At 38.5% G+C, this 21,698-nt stretch overlaps 1 protein-coding gene across 14 annotated transcripts in view; it reads right to left on the reverse strand.

Moving 5' to 3' along the window:
• TENM1 (teneurin transmembrane protein 1) overlaps positions 1 to 21,698 on the reverse strand; it is a 794,184-nt gene that overhangs the window by 48,744 nt on the left and 723,742 nt on the right. For all 14 annotated transcript variants that reach the window (XM_077786535.1, XM_077786536.1, XM_077786540.1 and 11 more), the window contains 4 exons: positions 18,801 to 18,944; positions 13,945 to 14,194; positions 13,065 to 13,085; positions 9,460 to 9,692 (listed from right to left, as the gene is read on the reverse strand). In XM_077786535.1, coding sequence (XP_077642661.1) covers positions 9,460 to 9,692; positions 13,065 to 13,085; positions 13,945 to 14,194; positions 18,801 to 18,944 — 648 coding nt within the window. The remainder of the gene's footprint in view (positions 1 to 9,459; positions 9,693 to 13,064; positions 13,086 to 13,944; positions 14,195 to 18,800; positions 18,945 to 21,698) is intronic.

Below are 21,698 nucleotides of genomic sequence, written 5' to 3' on the forward strand. Positions count from 1 at the left end.
AGAGAAAGAGGGAAGATGTGAGGATGAAACAAAACAAAACAGCAGAGGCTTTGCTTTTAATGTAATTTTACATACACAGAACAAGGCTCTTCAACAACTTCATGTCTATCACAAAGTGGGCAGTATTAGCTTTTCTAAAAACTTATCTTACAGTTGATTTGTCTTTATTTCACTTTCTTCATTCTTATGCACAGACAATTTTTAAATTGCTGTACTCTCTGAATGATGAGTGTCTGAGCAAGGAAGAAGAACCCACAGAAGGCCAAAGATCTATTTGATAGGGGCTGTACATACAAGTGGTGCAGACCAGGCTCTGTTCAGCAGGCACAAGGAGCAGCTGTGCTGCAGGGTGGATCACAGTGCAGTGCTGCCCAAAATGATGGTCCTGCTCTGGAACCAGGCTCATGACAGTTGTGGTCATGAGCTGGGGCAGCTCTCCCAATCCCAGATCTGCAACAGCTCCTGCAGCAATGCACTGTGCTGCACGGCAGGGATGGATCAAATGCCAGGGATGGAAATCAAATGCCAGGGCTCTGCACAGGAAAGGTCATGGTCCTCTGCATTTCAGTGGGGAAACTGAGGAATGGAAGGGCTGCTGTCTCCCACCAGCAGCTTATGCCACAACTCATGCCCAGCCTTGTTCTGCCCCAGTCTAACAGCTCCCCTGCAGCTCTTCCTGCATTCCATTTGAGCTGTAAGATCTTATTTCCCTCAAATATTGAAAATATAACTAGAAGAGTACTTCTATTCATGTTTGACTTGTGAAATCCTTTCTACCAAAACCGCTCAATTCCTTGCTTTAAACTACTTCACAATTTCCCATTTAAAATTGCATAACTTCGCAATTACAGCAGCTGCTGTGCACAGCCAAGCTATTTTAATAATGAATTTATGTTCTGCTACACAGAAATGAAAGGCAGAGGACTTGAACAGATGGTCTGGACAGTGGCTTATATGGTTCTTGATTTTTGTCCCCTGCATTTAGCACAATTGAAGGCTGTATGTACTCTAAGTTTACAAAATACTTGTCTGCAGGCCAGTTTAGGATTCCATACAGGAATCCCACATGACATTAAAACAGAAAAATAGTCTCAAACTGAATTTCCTCAGCTTCCAACCACAACTCCTTATATTTAAGTTTTTATTTTGGTTTAGTATATAGTAGCAGTTACAGCTGGAATAAAGGGAGATTAAGCAGTCTGGGGGACAGAGGAAACCCTGATGCAGAACATGCATCTCCCATGGGGCTGGGAAGAGGGGGTGATGGTCTCCCCAAGCCCCTAAACCTATCTTTACCTGGCAGCTGGAAATGTCTGGGGATGGAGTTTGAGCTGCACACATAACTCAGTGCAATATGCTTTCTCTTGCAGTGTTAACACCTGGGGGCAGGCTCCCGAGACAAACTGCCCATGACTGCTTCTGAGGTGCCTCTTCATCACAGGTGATGGTCAGGCACCTTGCAAAGGTCTGAGGGTATGATCACAACGTTCTGAGGGTATCATCACACAAAAAATCCAAAAGCCACAGCAGTGAACTTTAGTGTGCAACACTCCCTACTGCATCTAGCTCTCAGGTTATCAGCACAGTGTTGGGAACTGAAACTTAATTCTTTAAATTGCCAGTGCAATGTATCCATCTGGCTGTGAACTGCCCTTAGAGGAGGGTATTCACCATCCTGTCACCTCCTCCATCCTGGAGAAAAAGTGCCCAGGGACTGCTAAGTGCCCAAGGTACAGGGCTAGGCTACATCTCATTGTGTGAGAGGGCTGAAGGTTCTGCAGGACAGATGTCACCTGGGGAACTGAAATCATCTGGTGGGGGCTGGATGGGTCAGCTGGGGAAAACTGGGAGGCTATAAAAAGGCTGAAAGAGGAGCAGACAGTCTCAGAGCCTGACACCCTGCCAGCCTCCGAGCTCATAAATCGTGACTCTTTGGTACTGGTCCCCTTAGAGGATCTTCAGTTTTTAATTAGAAAGTAACTGTACCTTTGGAAACTCCAGAATGACTGGCAAGTTCTGGGCTCTCATCTGCTCCTGACAAGTCCAAACCCAAAAGGCTGAAGGTGAGCTGAGGTAAAGAGCGAGTCTGAGAAGTAAAGAGGTTTGTTTTGGTGTCGGGGGTGACGTGCATTCCAGTTTGGGGAAGGGAAGGGCCCTTGAACCTCTATCTCACTGACACTGCATCATGTAGCGATATTAGATGGGATCTGATTTGCTTTCCAGTGTGGTTCACAAGCTGGAATGAGAAACCTGATGTGGGTGGGAAGGGCAGCACACGGGCTGGGCGTGAGCCTGCCTTTGCAGAGGGGAGGTGCTGCACGGTGAGCAAGGAGCTTTGCTTCTCAGCTGGATCAGATCCACAGCACTGATAACACAAGGCCAGGATCTGTCAGCAGGGCAAGTGCATCTTCTGCTTTGCGCAATTTGCCTGAGAACAGATGGCTGTGTTGGCTGCAAACCATTCATTATATAAAAATCAAAAATTATGCTGCAATGAAATAAAGCTACTCAGCTGTGTTGTTGAATGGATTTCAAACACTGACTATATAAGAAAACCAAGGATCTTTTAATGTTTCTAGCATTTCTAGCTCTCCAGCCACTGCAGAAAAGCAGCTTGCCTGCAAGGGAAGGACATATGCCAGTGCAGTGGCATAAATAAGCCCATAAATAAGTCTTCAGTATTTGCACTAAATGCCAGGTACTTCTAATAAGCCAGTTTCTCCAAGTACCAGTGACTGTATAGATGTTCAGCAACAACCTATTGCTTCCAGAGCTTATGACTCTACAGTAAAGCAACATGATTTTACCTACTTAAAAAAACTGCTTATGCATTTAAGTCTTGTTGACAAATACCCTACGTAAAGCACCCATTGGAAAACAATACAGATTTGTGGCTAAACTGTCCCAATTTATTCATTAGAGTTGGATTCATTAATGCTCCTGTCACATCTTACATGATGCTACATATAATCTGTACTCCAAGAGCTTATTTTTAATCCTTTTCTGACGTACAGTGTAATGCAGAATCAAATCACACACAGCACAGCAACTGTGGTTTAATCACCAAGAAACTGGGGGAGGAAACATGCACATGCTGAGCGTAATGAATTGCACTCGAGTGCAAGTGGGAGCACTGCTCACCCCATGAGTTTGAGTAAGAAAGGTATTTTTACTTTTTTTCCCCAGAAAAGGAAATGTAGTTTGTGAGACAGGTTCTCTGTATCATTATTATTTTTTTTTTTAAGGAACTGTAACACTAAATTCTATGCCCAAATGATGATGTCTTTGGGCACTAAAGGGACCTATGACCTATTGCACAAATGACAGACTTACCCTGTTTACATACAGATTGCTCATTAAAAACTGATGGCTGGGTAAGGACAAAATAAATCTGTGCCAAGATTTATCTCGTTGTTTGATTCAGAGCTGAGTATCAGTCTTGCTGAGTGACATGCTTGTGCTGCAGGACTGGTTTTGGTCATATTTTAGTCGCTGGGAATGTCCTACCTAGGGCTGAATTTTGTACCTGAATGTGAAACAGTAGTTTTTGTGAAGATCTGTCTCCAATGGATTTACATGCAGACATTTTTGAGCAATATTTATAACACTCAGAGGTCTTTTAATCAGTACCACTTGAATTCTGTTAACTAACATTAAAAATTAACTGCTAGTAATGCTGTCAAATGTGGTGACTAAGTATTATTACTAGAAAGACTATGCAGAAAGTTTTCCTTTTTGTAACAGATTTTTCCAACAAATAATAATTAGTACAGGGGCTGGGTACACCCATGATAAACACAGAAGGATGACTATAACCTGTCCTGTTATTTGCTCTCCAGAGCAGTTTTGGTTATTCCCCTTGACAGTTCTGCCTTAGTGCACATACACACACCATTATAAATGCAAATAGCACTCAGAAAGCAAACTGATTTGGGTAGTTATCATAGGTATAAATTCAAAATACATATGATCATTCAGTCTAGAAATTTTGGCATTTCAGAAGTTAAGCTTATAGTGCTAAAAATATGGATTTAAAGTAATATAGAAAGTTCCCTATTAAGATATTTTCTTTTTTACCCTACATCATATCCCACACTTGCACTCTAAGAGAAGCTTTTTTTTGGAACAAATCCTTTTCAAACATCTCAATAAATAGCAGCTAGAACTATATATTGCCTACTTCTGGAAGTTCTACTTTACACTTTTTGCACAGCTGAAAATTTACAAATGAGCATTCTATATTGAAAACTTCTAATTTAACTTCTGAAGAATTTTTAAAACAACATCTACAGCTACTGGTGAGAATGGATAAAAGAGAATGCCACCTTCTGCTGAAGAACAACTGTATTTAGAAGGAGCTTGAGATTCTCATAAAACTTTTAATAGGAAGAAGTGAATCAAATTGGTTAATTACCATTTTATGGTGCTAAAAGGGCAAATTGCATGCCATCCATTTCTAAACTTCTAAATGTCTTCGATGCTTTTAATTAAAGCTGCCATCTAGGAACTAAAGCAATTTTATGCAATTAGTTATTTATAGGTTACCATAATACACCACTCAAAATATGATTCAAGTGATTTGCAGTCTGTTGCCTTGTGATCTTTGTCATCTTTACTTTCTTACTGTCTCAGAACTAGCTGCAAAATATTCAGTAGTTCTTTGTCAGTTGGAGCACGACTTCAGTACTTGCACTTGAGTGCTGTTCTCTTTAGAGGCAGATCAGTAGACTTGGAGCAAACAGCATTTTTAACTACTGACTATGAATGAAAATGTTCAGCTTCCAGCCTGAGACATGATGACTGGGGTCATCCTGCTGACATGGGTGAATAGAAAAGTGAATGATTTATGAATTTAGATGAACGTTGGATGAAATTTAGGAAAAAAACCTGCTATCCAAAAAGTTTACAATGTTCTACAACTTTCCCATGCTTTGGAAAGCATAGGTAGCTAAGACTACTGAAGAGAAAAATAAGGAATAAATTTAAATGAATAAAAAATGGCATGAGATTGGTTTTAAAAAAAAAAATTTATGATGCATATATATGACAATGACTTGAGGCTGCAAATTACTTTGGCTTGTCTATTTCTAACTTTATATACTGCTAATGAAAAATCTCACCCCATTCTACTTTCCTTTTTGAATTCCGTGGAAAGGTTAAAAAGGTCTTAGGAATTTGCAGAATAGCAAAGATTGCTGGAAAAATAGCATTAATCATTACCTTTGGCAAGTGTGTCTGTTGTCACAAAAGGCTATAATAGGAGTTTGGTTGTGCATCCTACTGAAAGTAAAAGGAATCTTCTAGCTGAACAGAAGCAGTCCTAAATGGGCTACTGCCATTTGACAAGAGTAAAGATTTAGTCTGAGCAGCTGTTACATTTATTTACTTTAGAATGTATTGCTTAGGATGAGGAGCAACAAGACTGATTATTTCAGGATGCAAACTACTGGGATGAATACATCTTCAAACCCATGATTTTTTAAAGTAGTATTTCCTTAGTAAAGTAATTGCAAGTAAAATAGATAAAACTACACTGCAGAACTGATTTTTCAATTATGCTTAATTTGTGTTTCTATCTCATGGCCATTGGTCTGAGTGAAAAAGTTCTTTATTGCAGCTGTGGATAAGGTATTTTTGTGCATGGGATTTAGAACTTACCCCAACCTTCTCCATTCCCCTGGTGCTTTTTTTGAGGTCACTGCACCTGCAGTGAGGTCACTGCAGTGCATCCAAGTACTCTGTACTCAGTGTGCACTCAAATTTCTCGAGGCACTGACGTGGCTTGCACAGACAGGTGTGCACCTAGTTCTAAATGCTGGTCTGAACCCAGGAATTAAAAATCAGACACTGCAGGACCTTAAATGTTTACATCTTTAAATTTAGTCCCTGGGTTTCCAAAAGGTGTAAATCACCCTGATGTTTGGGGTGGCATCACTGGAGGCATCTCCTGTTTTCAGAGGAGTTACACAGCCTGCATTTCCAGCAGAGCTGTCGTGTGTGAGCGCTGCTCCCGGACACGCGGGAATGGAAATCGGGTGTCACTGGGACACTTCCCGTACCCTGCTGCCCCGGAGACACCAGAGCTCAGCAAGAATGTGGCAACTCCATTGGCTCAAACTCTCACTGCCTCTGTCAATTATGCTTAGAAAGTCAAATCCATTTACAGGTCTAAAGCCCACTGATTTCAGAAGGGCAGGCTAGGTAAGTGTTTAATGGTGTTGATTCAAGTCCCAAGTATTTCCACTCATTTTGTGCCTCTTACTGCTCCAATACTCTATTACTAATATAGTTAAAATCAGAACACGATCCTCAAGTACCTTATCATAAACACTAATCATTTTGTTTAAAAGATAGTGCTGGCAACTAGATGTGCCATAAATAATTTCTATTAAAAAAATCTCCAAACCCACCAAACAGAAGTCCCCACCCCAAAATTAAAATCTGTTACTTGGTAAAGTTCAAGTGATTGGAATTCAGTCAATGATTAATATCTTGTGTAGTTACTTCTTCATTTTCAATATCTTCTTGTGTAATAAATGTGTTCAGCTTGTCACAGATCTTATTTTATGTCCCAACCTTGTATCATTTCACATTCTGCTTAAGTACTTGGTCATCTATTACATGACTCATTAGTCTGAGATCTCTACAGAATTAAAGAAAGTTGCAGTAAAAATAATATATTGAAGTTCAAATTTCAACTACATCAGCCATGCATGTTTAAAAGCATCTTTCAAAGTCAGCCCAACATACAATAGTGCAAGATTAATATTCACTAAGCCCCATCTCCAGTCCTTCACAGAGAATTGGGAACAGACTGAACAAAGCTACATGTGTTTGCTACCTGTAAAATGAAAGTTGTGGAAGGATGAAATCAGAATTGATTAGTGTTACTTCATGATATTTTCCTGTCTGGTATTTAATTCCGGGTCACTAGGCAAAGACAGTCTTGCCAAATAAAGATAATGAGAAATAAACATTGATGAAAGAAATAATCAAATAACTATCCAAGACTCTCCTTAAACCTCCCTCCAGGTTCAAGGAACTAGAAAAATGGTTATGGGTTCAGAAAACTTAAAGCACTTTTCAAAGCAACTTTCATCCAGAAAAGCAAGTAAGAAAGAGAATTTGAATTTCCACCTATTAACATATCTTTGAGGATGTTACCAAACAGGATTAAGTTTCACAAGTGTTACACAGTAGGTATTTATCAATTTTGCAAATGGATAAACAGAGTCCTCTAGATAACCTTTTATGTGCTTATACAAGCAGCTAGTAGCAAAAATTACGAGTTCAACTTTTAAGATATAACTAACCAAGGTCAGACAACCACTAAACAGAGTCCTTTTTCACATACTATTTTTCTATCAAGTAAGAGGGAATTTTTCTTTTCATTTATAATGGGGAAAGGAATACTCAGGACAAAAACAAGAAGGCAAGCCAAGTAAAAAAGCTAAAAGTATTCCTGTATCAGCTTAAAAAAGAAATAAAAAATATTAATTGAATAATGCAAGTGATTCTATTTAATAACTTGGCAATTACTCTGTTGTTGCACTGTAAAAATCTCAGAGGTATGAGATCAGAAACAATTCATTTATTTCTGTGGTCAAATGCTACATAACACTGTGTGTCTGTTTGTCCAAGGATTTTTAAACATGGTTAATAAGTTTTTGTCAAAATTTCCTGCTCCCTGTTTTCTTTATACTATTTGAATGTAATTTCAATAGAAACATGACATCTTTTGACAAGCATTCCAAAGCAAAATAACTGATCCAAAAGAATCTCCAAAACTGCCAAGTATGGGAGACATCTGTGTTTCTTTATAAAAAGATCTATGGGTTCCAGGCAAACACTTCCTTTTACTTTCCAGGGTTATTCAAGCTCTTACAGTCCAGGGGGAAACAAGGACCTGTAGATACTAGGCTGGTGCAGTGCTACACTGATCACACTGCTGGTGACCACGGGCTGATGCTGCATTTTGTTAGGGCCTGCACAAAAAGGGCATGTGGCAGCCCAGACTTCCTCGAGATTAAAATAGAAACATAACAAATCAGATAATTTCAAACTGATGTTATTTACAGGAGATGCATAATTCTAAAGCACCTGGGAGTATTTGCCTAAATTTGCCAATAGAAGAGTCATTGTTTGCTGACAATTTATTTTTTAAACTGGCTGCCCAAGAACTCCTGACTCGTGTTTTTATTCCTCCTCATTTCTTTATGACTAGAACCTTCTATTAAGGAAGTAAGTATGAGTATCTTTAAAGTAAACACAGTGTATCACGACATTTTCATCAGCATATTTCCCCACTAAGAAAATAAGATGGAACAACTGTATTGTAATTGGATATAATCAATTGTGATCAGAAATAAAACACTGATCACTTTCACAGAATCACACTTTCCTGATAAAGGATCTGAAAACCTTTGTTTTCTACTATTTTTAGAAGTGATTCAATACATTAATTAGCTGCCTGAAGATTAACATTTATTTGTACTTACCTCACACCTGCTATCATTAAAGACATGCTAAAGTCACTCTATAATTACAAAGTGTCTCCTGCTAAACCTTAAACCAGGATTATTTGCTTGTCTTAGAGGTATTTCTGCCTGGATATACCTTCTCATTTCATCAGTGTACAGCCTTCCTTTATTAGCTGACGAAAAATAATCAAACCCCTTCCTGGGAGCCAGCTGTGAGCAGGGGTGGGGAAGTGCAGCACAGCCCACGCAGGGCTCTGCCTTGGGAGCTGCTGAGTACCCTTTGTTCCAGGGATTTCAGTGGGAGCTGAGGGTGATCAGCTGCTTTAGAGCACCAAATCCAGATACTTTATCACAGTTCTAGTGCACACTGCAAGGGGATTAATTGTGGCTTTGGTGGGGATTCAAGGCTTCACAAGCATTTTGCCTGTGACAATACTGGATGTACTCTGACAGGGAGGCTGCAGTAAAATGCTTATTTCATGTGCAGCAGGGGAGATGCTCATCTTTTGCAAAGTGTGTTAATAAGAAAGGACAAACTAGAGGTCCAAATAAACTCGATTTTGCTGGCTGATTTGAACAGCCTGACTTACTGTGTATGAGTAAGCTCTACTAACATTACAACACTCACCTGATGCATAACATCTAAAAAATGGACTTTGAAACCATATAATTTGCTTAAGAGTTACATATAATTAAATGTTACCACCTTGCAATTGAAAGGTAATGAAAGAGGAGTGTTGTCATACAGGGAAGAGTAATCAGAGGATTCAAGTTAGAGGCTGTTGCCCATGCTGGTCCCTCATAAAGGACTGGTTGTACTGCAGACGTGAATAAACACCATGTAGTGATTTGGCTTAATAGTTGCTTAAATCATTGCCACAGACATATTTTTGTTCATCCAGTTGCATCTGAGCTCCTAAATAATGAAAGGAAATACAGGTGACCAGCACTAAATACCCCAGATTTGGTCTTTTCTTACCTCTTGGGCTGTTGAGAGAGGCCTCGGATGCCTTTCCACCATCCCCACAGTGACTCTGGTCGAAAGGAAGGCACTGATCACCTGTTCCTGCCACCACATCTGCATTTTTGGCCAGATCCTTTGTTTCAGTGAGAGACTTTGCTTTGTAGACTTTCCTGGTGTTGGTATCTGATAAGTAAAGGGATTCTGACACTGGATCAACAGCCAAGTAATATTTATGTGCAGGACTTGTACTAAAACAGAAAAGAAGAGCATCAAAGTCAACTTGTTTTTGTCTTTTAGGTCTCTGTGGCAGCATAACAATTGTACTCTACTTGTGTGAAGACATCAGCTCAGAGATCTGAAGAGGACAGAGGTGTGAGAGCAGCTCAAAACACCACCAGTGTCCTGCTACAGAGCCTGACCTGAGTTATGGGTCGGGGAGCTGGGGCAGAGACTGGTACTGGGACACTTAATCTGCCCATCAGTACCAAACCACTCAGAATAAAGCTAACTGGAGTGACTTCAGCTTAGTTATAATTATTACTATCGAAAGCAAGATAATTTTTCTATATCTGATACCTCCTAGTACTCTTGGCACTGAAAACAAATCTATGAGTTACAGCAAAGTGAATCACAGGCTGTTCTCCATGGGCACAAATACCCACTCTTGGTTATTTTTATCTGTTTCTAAACCTTAGGAAATATGAAGGTGTGAAATATGGTGCCTTAATTCATGCCGACTGTATTGTCAGGAGTGAGGCAGAAGGCCAAGTACTGTCAGTGCAACCAGGGATGAATTAATGCACTATAATTCATGCACTGTCACTGCCTTATTGAGATTATAAAATGTTATTTAAAAAAATATTTACATATGTTAATTAAATGGTGGAGATCATAAATTCTAATCTGAAAACTGGGCTGCATCTTATTATCTAATAAGACTTAGTTTCTTTTTCAGTGCGAAGTTAATTTCCAGTTAGAAGAAATTTTTTAAGCACATGGCACATCATGCTAGTATCCTGAGCCTGCTGAGCCTGCAGTGAGGCCTGACTAAAAATCCAGATAGAGAGCCTTTAAATCACAAAGCTGGTTACTGAATTGGTGGGAGAGAGGCACAAGCTGAGAGTTTAGGTGTTCAGACAATATTTTTAACAACTACTGTGTTCCTCTAAGGGGGAGGAGGAGATTTCTGAAAAGTGGCTGGGTTCTATATGCCCAGTTAGATTAAAGAAATGATAAATTTCTCCCCCCCTTCTTATTTTTTAGGCGAGATTTTATTAATATTGGCACAATTAACTAACACATAGGATTGCTGCAACAAAGCTGTGAAGTGAGTTCTTCCTCTCTCCTAGGCCAGTTCTGTTTGTGGTGGGTTTGACAATGCTCAGTGATATTCCCAGAGCTGGGGAACAGATGTGAAATCCAGTTCTAGGAACCACAGGGAATGAGAGGGCAGTGCTATGATGAAAGATGAGTAAGAGGATGAGCTAAAAGCAATTAATGCCGAAGTATCACCACTATAAAATTTGTATGTTGAAAATATCAAGAATCATTTTTGCTGTCTGGATTGAGGTCAGGAGTGACTGGCCAGCCAAATGATGACTTTTAAATAAAAAGTTGCAAGGAGAATTCTAGATTTTAAATAAACATGTTGTTCAGTGTGCAGAAGCTGCCAAGAACCAGGGGTCACTCTATATTCTCCTTGTAGACACATTTTCTGTCATCCTTGTCGTTAGATTTAATAGACCAGCTGTTAGAAAACTCTTGATGTTTATGCTTAAAGCCTTGCATACTAAAATGTTTAAAGAGTACTAGTAAAAAATGGAACACAATTTAAAAAACCTTATATTACTGCAGAAGATTGTAATCAGATATAAATCTGAGTTGATTTAAATTACCCTTTTGAAAACGACATGAAGTAGACTAGGATTTAAAATTCATCTTTTCAGTACTATTCTGTACTTAATTTTTCTCTGTATTTTTCTTGAAGTTTCGTTTCCTTTTTTACCAGTTAAACAGCTTTGCTATAGCTTATTAAAATCATGATGACAAGAAAAACAAAGGGGATAAGATGTTTGTAAACAGTCAAAAATAAGATCAGTGGCATTTTCTGTTTACTCTCCCTTTTTACACAGTATTGTCTTTTTACATGGTAAAAATAACTCTTTTGGAGGCTAAAAGTTGTGTAGAGGACTGGATTTTGAAGCTTTTTCCTGCCTGGACTGTCAGGAGCCACCTTTTACCTGCTGCTTCTACATGTTTTTTTGAGCATTGTATAAATTTCCACCATGACTATGACCTTTACAGCCTCAAGAGAATGGCACACAGTGGGATTGTTGAGTACTCCCCTATCACCTCAGACACTACATTAACTTCAAGTGATTTCCTTGTATTTTCTACAAAATTCAATGGGACAGAATAGTGACAGAGACATTATTATTGTAATTAATAGGGCTGGGGTACTTGATTATTGTCATAATTAATTAAGGTTGAAGTTCATCTCAAGAAAATAGTACTAGTGAACAGGTATTAAAAAGAAAAAAATCTACATTATGAAAGAAACCTCTAAATGTAAAAGCTGATTTATGTTTTTAATGCATTATAGAGAAAATTAATTTACAAACATACCAGTCAGTTTAAAACAAGGGGAAACAACCCTTCAGTTAAAAAATGGAACCTTGTACTTACCAACTAGGAATTATTCTTCCTTTTTAAGTTTTAATTGTAAAATATATGAAATGTGACATAATCTGGTAAATAATTTACAATATTCAATAGCAGTCCTGTGGCTGAAGTGAGCAATTCCAACCAATACCCTCATGCTGTAAACACAGTTCAGTCCACACTCTGCTCCCTACTATGCCATGAACTTACTGTCTTATATTGTACTAGTGCTGGTTTATTTACCTCATTTAAGTACTGGAAAGCTAAGAAGTTTATTTCTAAGGAGACAGAGTGCCTTGCTGACTCTTTCTAGCATGCAGCATCACTGCTGCAGCTGGACTGTTGGAACCAACTCCCTCACCGTCTGTCGCAGAAGCCGAATGTGTAATGTTCATCCCTTTAAAGAAATCCCAGAACTGCAGTGCTAAAATGCCAGCTGGAAAGGGGGAGAGCCACTTGCTTTGTCTTTAGCTGGAGCAGCAAGGACTGAGCTTTGACACAGCATCTTCAATTGTGAGCTCTGCTGTGCACTCTAGAACTAGCAGGTTTTAAAGCTCATGGTACCCCAGAACCTCTGAAGCACAGTCCACTAAAGTACAGTGTGTTTCTGTAGCCTTTTAAACTATTTTTTTAGTAGCTAAAGCTCCTGCTTTGGCTATATCTGTGATCAGTTAAACACCATGTGAAATGGGTATGACAGCTATGAAATGCACTCCCAGTGTTCAGGCTTAAACCTGTCCATCTCTTCTTGGTGATTTTTAGAGGGAGATTTTACTCCTTTAACAAGAACAAATCAAACTTTCTAAACTATAAATAAAGGTGAATTAGATTAACATTTGTATTTATTACCATTTCTATTTATTGAATTCAGAGTGTTTCTCTATATCCAGACTTTTAAAGGACTTTTATAAGACTCTCCTCGAACGTGGTTCACGTACCAGTTATTACATTTTACTTACCTGTGCCTTGTGTCTCTATTCCTGGAAAGGCAGATCAGTTCAGGTTTAAAAGGAAATAGAAAAACAAGAAATGTTAGTCCTTGACTGAGCTGTGTTCTTTGCCTGACTGTTCACAGACCTGCATCCCATTAACAAAATACTGTTTATCCTGTTACTTGGTATTTCTTTCTCTCAAATTGTTTCCTTTGCACTTCCCACGCATTGCCAAGTTAATTCTAAACAATCAGCACACAGAACCATCACCAACAATGTTAGCTAGGTGGATGTTAAATAAGAGAGATTTAATGTATTAATGTCCAAAATCTTTCCTGCCTTCCCCTGTGTCCCTCAAAGGGAATGGGAAGCTGGGGTGACAATTACAGGGTAGCCCAGGCTCAGCCTCTGGCACGTCTGTGATACCAGGTTTGCTCCTGTCTGCTTAAACTGAGTCCCATCCTCTGCTGATGAGGAACAGTGTAAGTGCATTAATTGTAAACATGGTAAGTCTGTAGGCCCAGTGCTGTGACTTGACATCATATTCTGCATGTTTGCTCTGGAATTATGCAGCTTTCTTCAAAAACATGCATCATGGTCTATTCTAACTATTGGAGAATGTATGGAAATGTGTGGAAAACCTCACATTAAGAAAAATCAGCTTTACTAATTCTGCATTTTGCAGAATTTCTACAGGCCACTTAAAACATCCTTGTTAACTGATGACTACAAGTAAGTGTAAATTTTCTGATAAGTTGATTTGATAGTTGATGACACACATGGCCACAAAGCAAGTACATGTGGCTATTTGTCAAGTCCCAAGGGATAAAAGCTCACCCTAGTTTTCACAGGCATACCACAGCCAGGATTATGCACACTGATCAGAGATAGCCAATTATTTTTTTACCTTAATTCCAATATGCCAATGGAATTTCCAGAGGGGAAGATGCGTCTGACATAATTGAAATCCCCAATATAGACACTTCCATCGGGCCCAGAAGCCAGTGCAACTGGGGCAAAGAGTTTGCTGTTGAGGGCGAGCCCATTGCAGTTGGAGCAAGAGACACTCCTCTGGTGCCCATTGCCCATCACAGTGGAGATGACTGGAGGCTGCTGGGAAATGAACATGTTTTCCCCATTTCCTTTGTGCACAATTCCTAAAGGGAGGGAAGAAAACAGAGAGAAAATAAGCAAATGTATGCCATTTAAACTATTCTGTGGTTTTGGATTACCAAATCCTCTGGAAAACCAGATTACCAAAATAGCAACAAACATAAAGATTGTCACAGGGTTCCACTAATCTTTTCCAATTTTGTTGATCCCAAGCTTCACTGTTACCATTTTGTTCAGCAGTGGCTAGTGGCTATTTCAGAACCAACATCAGGAGGAAAACTCGTGGTTGGTTAATGCTCTAACAAATTGACTGTTAATTGCAGTGCTATCTGATTTCTTGGGGATTACTGCTTTCAAATTCATTTTATTCATAATTTTTTATTAGGTAGCAGAGGAATTTCTTAGGCAGTTTGAATATTTAATTAAAGGAGATTAATAGCATGACCACTATGCATTTTTCACAAAAGAGCACTGAGTGGCAATACAAAATCAATATTCAAATTCAACTGTGAGTCCTTCATGGTATATGAAAATGGTGCCAAGTGCAGCAAAGCCACGTTAAGAATCAAGGAGCAATTGTGAGGCACCAGTGATGTCTTCCCAGCAATATCCCACCTTCTGCCATAAAGGCTAGAACATTCCCAGCAATATCCCATCTTCTGCCATAAAGGCTAGAACAGTTCATTCTAGCACTGCTCTGCAGCATACACTGTTCAAAGTCTTCCAATTACTAGGTTGGCGATACCAGAACTAGTACAAAGATGTATTTTCTCAAGCTGACAGCTATAGTATTTATTTTAAGTAGCAATGTGGTAATATATTTAAGAAGTATCTTTGAAATGACATGTTATTGCAAGAATTTGGCTACTGCAAAGAGAAGATAAGTACTCTTTTAGATGCTAGTCCAAAATTTCTTATTTCCCTTGAAAGGCCCAGTACTTCATCAGAAAATTGGCACTATTAAAGGAACAAACACAAAGGAATTTACTTTCTGGAGGACTCATGCTGGGAAATGAGAATATTCTAGACACTGCTGGAAGTTCATATTGAGACATGTCTTGAGTTTTCCCAAAGTACAGCAAATGTATTTATGTATTGTCTCTATCAACTTCTAATTAAACTATTTTTTTATGACTTTCAGGTAAATCTGAAGATAAAATTCACCTTGAAAATTACTGAATGTTACTACAGCTATTTTCAAGAGAATTATATTACAAAAATATATCTATGAACAATAGAGGACAGAATGCACAGATTTGTTTGAATGATGGCTTAAACAAAAAGCGTCCTAGAAAGATGCCAGTAAAATATATGGCAATATTCTCTCTTATGCAGTGGATAAAAATACTATGGAATGAAGATGCTGCCCTTTGTCTGAAATTACAATGTTAAGGTAATCTTTCAACATCCTCTTACAAATGCTAGTAAATAATTAGGGCTCTGGAGAATATGTTTTACTGTCAATAAATATAAGTGTGTGCTTAATATCAGGCTTTCAAGATGCTGCTTTAATTTCAGTAGATGCTCTGTTGCACTGGGGTTGAAATTACCTTAAAGCATAAAGTCCCTCTAAAACTACTCCTCCTTGCCCCAGATAAATAAAAATAGAATCAGTGCACTTGCCCATCAGAAAAAAAAATTAATTCAAATAACACCCTGAAAAATCATTTAATAGCACATTCATTTGTATTCATGAGATACAGGTGTCTTTAAAAGACCTCAATGTAGGAACTAATATTTATGGTATCTGTTTTCTTCTTGATTATGAGAAATGCCCAGATGGTCTTCCAAACTGACAAAAACCTTTGTACCAGAAAACATGAAACTCTAATTATGTCACAAATTAGAAGCAATCAAACTTCCAAACTGGTGAGGAAAAGAAAGTGGGAAATGAGCAGTGGAGTATAGCTGAGAACAGGATGTGATCCTTCACTAACCTAACAGCCAGGCTGATGCAAAACTGCAAACATTTAAAAAATCTGAGTTTCCAGTGACAACCACATTGGAACAATATTTGTTATTTCACATCAATTCTGCTGGAATTGGGCATAACTTTTTTTTAGTTTGTTTTTATAAATCCTTACATCTGGCAGTAGAACACAGTTTTCCCTGGCTAAGGTTTCTGCATGTCAGTACATGTACGTTCACATTACAATGAATTGCATCTATTTCGTGTTACTCAGTTTATTTTGTAACTTCTCTAAAACGAGCAACCTTCATGGGGAGGGAAAGAAGAATATCTACCCTGGCTCGGAGAAGAAATGTTGTACACAGTAGCAGACCTGCTGCGTGACCAGGCTTAATGGCTGAAGTTAGATATAAGCTCTTCAGGACTAGTAAATCAAGCAAAGTGCTTCTAGTTTTAGTTTGAAAATAAAATTGCAATTTGCAGTAGAGAATGTTATATTCCAATTATGTTTCTGTAGTTAATCCAGTGGCAGTGTTTCAAAATCATAAAAGTTTCATCCTTCTAAAAAGAGCAGTTCTTCATACATACAGAGGAGATGCTTTAATTAAAAAGTGAAAAATCTTAATATATTCATACTCAAGCAGGCTACTCAGTGCTTTTCATATCTGTCATGGCGGCATGGAGATAAGTCTAAAATAGATAATTCTAGTTTAAATCATATTCTTGTCCTTATTTAAAGCCCATTTTATGTATCTGGAATGGAAGTGCAGTTCACTTGTTTCTAGGTAAGACCAGAACACTTGTTATTTTTATCCTTTTGGTTACCACAGTTCATTATTTTCTTTTGTTGCTTTAATATGAACATACTGGCTGCTCTGGTAGGTGTGCACCAGTTTTTTTATAATAATTGTTTTTCTGCCCTTAGCTGCTTCTCTGTTTGTGTACACGAGCCAGGTGTGGGTGTTCAAAGCCTGCAATAGTCCCGAGGAACCTCTGACACGTCCCTGAGCCTGGGCTTTGCCTCGCTGCAGATGCTCTGACCCGCAAACTGCAAACAGGAGAGACCCTGGATTTCAAGTCAGATGTCCTTATGCCCTCTCCTTCCCTCCTGTGTCTCTGCAGGTGATGGGTAAAGATGTTTGGCAGCTTTCCCTGACTCCAGCACAGCGGAACACGCGAGGAAGAGGAGCAGCTCCTGTGAGAAGCTGCACATTCCCCATCCATGGGCTGGGCACAGCCCAGCTGATCCGAGAGGAGGTGGCTGGGGGCTGACAGCTCGGTGCTCTCTGGCATTCTCAGCCACACAGCTGAGATGGGGACAGGAAACAATTAGTCACCACACTCCTCGTGCTCAGGAGAGCATTGGCTTAGCCCAGCTTGGATTAGAATTGTATACTTTACAAAATCTCAGAACATGTTAGTGCCCACGGGGTGAATTGTAGCAGTAACCACTGCAGTTATCAGATAGTCATATAAATTAGAGTTACTGCCAGCAATTTAGTCTTGAAATTAAACTGTGCAAGTGGTAAATTGGCACTAAGGAGCAGACTATGGGATTCACAGTTGGGGCTCAGCTGACTGAGGTCAGATTTCTCTTTGTTAAATGTCAATAGCTGGCATTTAAAAGAGACAATCTATACAAACCAATAAGACAGGGAATGAAGGAACTGCTGTTTAAAATGTCAAACTATTTTAAATCAAAACAGAAATCCAGATAATTTACAAACTAAATCTGACCTTTTGTATTTGGAATATTTATGCTGTAGCTGTACATTCAGCAACAGAACTTGTAAAACTTGAGAGCCATACATCTGTGCATGCAACTTCATCAACAGACATTTGCAGATGGAAATAGATTTTATTGGACTGACTCTCAGCTGGAGCAAATTGAGAGAACTTTTCTGAATCCAATACTCTGCTGACTTATATGTGCTAAAATATGACCTCAAGTTTCTCTTCTCCTGGACAATGAGGTATCAGTTTATTGGCAAAACTATATATAGTCACCATAATTTATCTACAAGTATTGTTTTAAAAATTTAGTCCCACTAGTTCCTGATCACAGATGGTCATGGAGGAAAACAAACCTCCTCAGGTGTAAAATAAAAGCAAAGGGAAAAAATATTCAAGCCTCCATGCTTGAAGAATATGTCTGTGGGCTAATGTTATGACACCAAAAGCATTTACATTTTTTTCTACTAATGCTTTGAAATGTGTTGGATTGCTTGTACTGAGGAGTGACTTACTGTGCTTCTCCACAGACTGGGCAGCCACAAAAACTGCACAGCAGACTGGCAGCATGGGTTTGAAGTGCTGCTCTGTGATTAAGCAGGGTTTGTCTGCCTGGGGCTGCGTTGCTACAAACTGGCGGCAGTCACAAGATGAATTAGGGGTGTAGACACTTCACTGGGAATATAACACACTACAGACTGACCTGAAATGTGGCACTTCTATACCAGCTGTGTGAGAATGAACCCAAATTAGTTTGCCCTTTTCCCATCTGAACGACCACAATGTGTTAGCAATCGCAAGAGTCAGTGGTATTAATGTCTAAACCCTGGGAGCCAGAACATTCAAAATATCCTTTCAGATGGCATTTACAGTTCAGCTCTCAATACATGAGGGTGCACATTCAAAGAGGATTACACATTAGGAAGTGTAACACTTAAAACCTGAACAATTAATTCCTTTAAAATTTGTATTCTCCTTCTGCGTGGGCAGTTAATAAAGGAGGGACTTACCACTTTGTGGATTTAGTACATGGTGTTTGTTTATAGACCAGCCACCCAGATTTGAAGCATCCATTTCAAAGCCTTGAAGGATTACTGTTCTCTTCTCCCACAGAATAAAATCAGGACATGTTTCATATTCATATCCCACCGACACTGCAAACAAATAATTAAAGATCTTTCAGTCTACCTTTTTCTCTGTGAACTGCTAGGCAGTTTTTCATTCCAGGTTTTGATATTAATCTGTCAAGTAATGATGACACTAATTTTCCTCTGCCTGATGCTATTGTATGGTATTTTTTGAAAAAAGGATTTTAAGAGATTATGTTATTACAGCTATGGTTACTACTGCTTCAAAGCAGAAAATAGTCTGTGGTATCAGTTATGGATTTCATAAGATTATAAATCTCTTCCAGTGACTCCTGACTTGATTGTTTATTGCATTTCTGCTAATTACCTGAATAACAGCTTAAACAGAAAAGAATCCATGCTAAAACAAATTGGTTTAAATTTGTTTGCTGGCTGTAAAAATTAGAGTTAGGCAGAAATGGATTGACAAGCTGAACATTCCTAGAATTACACATTTATCTTAACAGGCTTGCATATTACCAAAGTATCTGATGAAAAATCTTGAATTTCCCTAAGGATGGTGGGTCTTGGGAACTCAAATGGATTAAAACCCTTCTCCTTTAGTTTCCATAAAACAAAACAGAACTTCAAAATTTCTGATATTTCTAACATACCAACCTTTCAAAAAATTATTTATCTCCAACTTCACTAGATTTCAGTGAAACTCATTCATAAAGAAAGAATATTTTTTTGATATCAAATTCCATAATTTGACCTAGGGAATATTGAAATTGTTCAACCTTTCTAAAATAAAAATGTTTAAAAAATATTTTAAGATAGAAAATTTTAAAAAAACATTAAACATTTTTAATAGTTTCTTTCCACTTTTTCTATGTAACAGGTTTAGGTATATTTTACTTAAACCATAAATAGTTTTAATATCACCTAAATTCTATTACTGTATACAATCAAAATATTTTGACCAGCTCCAACAGGGAACATTTCTGTTTGTAAGACAAATGTTTTATGGCAAACTAAAAGCTGTGCCTCACCGTAACAGCTCTAGAGCTCCTTCACCATTTTAGCAGAAAGAACCTATTTTTGCAGCTGAACTCTGACTTGTACAAATCACATTTCCTTAATTACTGGAAATATTGTTTCAGTTTGAGGGTCCAGCAGCCACTTTGTCCAATTCCTCTGTTACAGGAGCTCTGACAACCAACACCAGCAAAGCTTCTGGGTACCTCCCTGGGCTGAGAGCCCAAGAAAGGGCAGGGAACTTCCAGAACAGCCACATCCTGTGCTGGGATGAGTCAGAAGGGTTCAGTAAGGAGCACACTATCTTCTAGGTGTTAAGACATATGGACCACACTCACTTTGTGTGTCTCTACAAGCACGTTTCTAAGCGAATTTACCCATATTTATGAAAGACACCTATGCTCTGTGCTCCAAAAATAAATATCTGTGTGATCTTAGAGCAGGGTCTCCTGATCCATCTACCTAGAAGTCCTGGTGTTACATCCATGAAAATTTCCTATCAGTCATTTTGCATGCAAAGTAATCAAGGCAAAGCATAATACTGGTAAAGTCAGTAGGATGATTACAGTGCCACTTCAGAAGTATTTTGTTAGGTGCGGGTTTTGAGAAATGTAATTTTGTAAGTGAAATTAAAATCTCTTTGTCAACTTACCCTCATTATGGTGTGTTACTTTCTGATCCAATTAATTTATAGCACTTTTTTGAGGTGACTGAGATATCACTGTATGAATGTGAACTTTAGTGACTATGGTTTTAGACTGTAAGAGTCAGCAAGTACTGCTCTTTGCAGTCTCAAAATGTATTTCAAAAGATCTACTGACCATCTGCATCAAAACTCTATTTTTTTCATACAACTATTAAGAATAATCAGTGCCAGACTACAGCTTAAGGGTTGTTGCCAAAATATATGTAAGACATAAAAGCCACAATTAACCATGACAGTAAGCTCTAATTCAGCCTCTCCTGAAATACTTGTACTTATCTACACCCATCTTCTTTGAACAATGAATAAAATGTACTCAACCACAGCGCCAGGCAGGGCTGCTGGAGAGCTCGTTCATGCCCATTCCCAAGAGTTCATCCTTGCAGACCCCTCAGTGCTGCTGTGGGATGCAGGGACTTGCATGAGTCTGTCTGGAGTTACACAGGAGCATTGATTGAGGATTTGACCGAAATCCTTTTCTTGTGTTAAGACTACAAGGGGACATAGACTTTACCCCCGAAATTTTGTGTGTCAACATTCACATGATGCTTGCTTACTCAGGACAAAAAACGCTGCTTTGTCATCTCAGCTGTTACTCTGAGAAAATGGCCTCTTGTGAGGAGCTTGGGGACTGGACACATGCCAGCAAACACTTCTCCAACAAGTTTAAACAGAACCGTTTGCATGTGGAAATATGCTCAGAAAGTCTTGTTTTCTGTAACTGGTTATGTGATCAGTGCTGTCAACAACCCTGAAGAAAAATATAGATGTTTATAGTATTTAGAAAACCAAAAGCAGATGGTTATAATCCTGAGTTCTAGGACTTCAACCTGCTTTAATTTAATTTAATTAAAATGAAAACTGAACAGAATGCATTATTAAATATTGGTAATATACTGGCAAAAGAAATTACTTTGACAAAAATTCATATAATGGATGCAGATAAAGGTCCCTGAGTAACTACAGTGTGTCAAATTAAATAAAGCTTTATTGGAATCTAACAAAGCATGTGAGAAATGCACTTAAAATATCAAAACTTTTGCCCCTATTTTGAAAGAAGCATAATTAACCTAACTTTAAGGAAAAGAAAAAAATATTAA

Source organism: Lonchura striata, chromosome 14 (genome assembly GCF_046129695.1).
Source record: "Lonchura striata isolate bLonStr1 chromosome 14, bLonStr1.mat, whole genome shotgun sequence".
NCBI classification, from domain to species: Eukaryota; Metazoa; Chordata; class Aves; order Passeriformes; family Estrildidae; genus Lonchura; species Lonchura striata.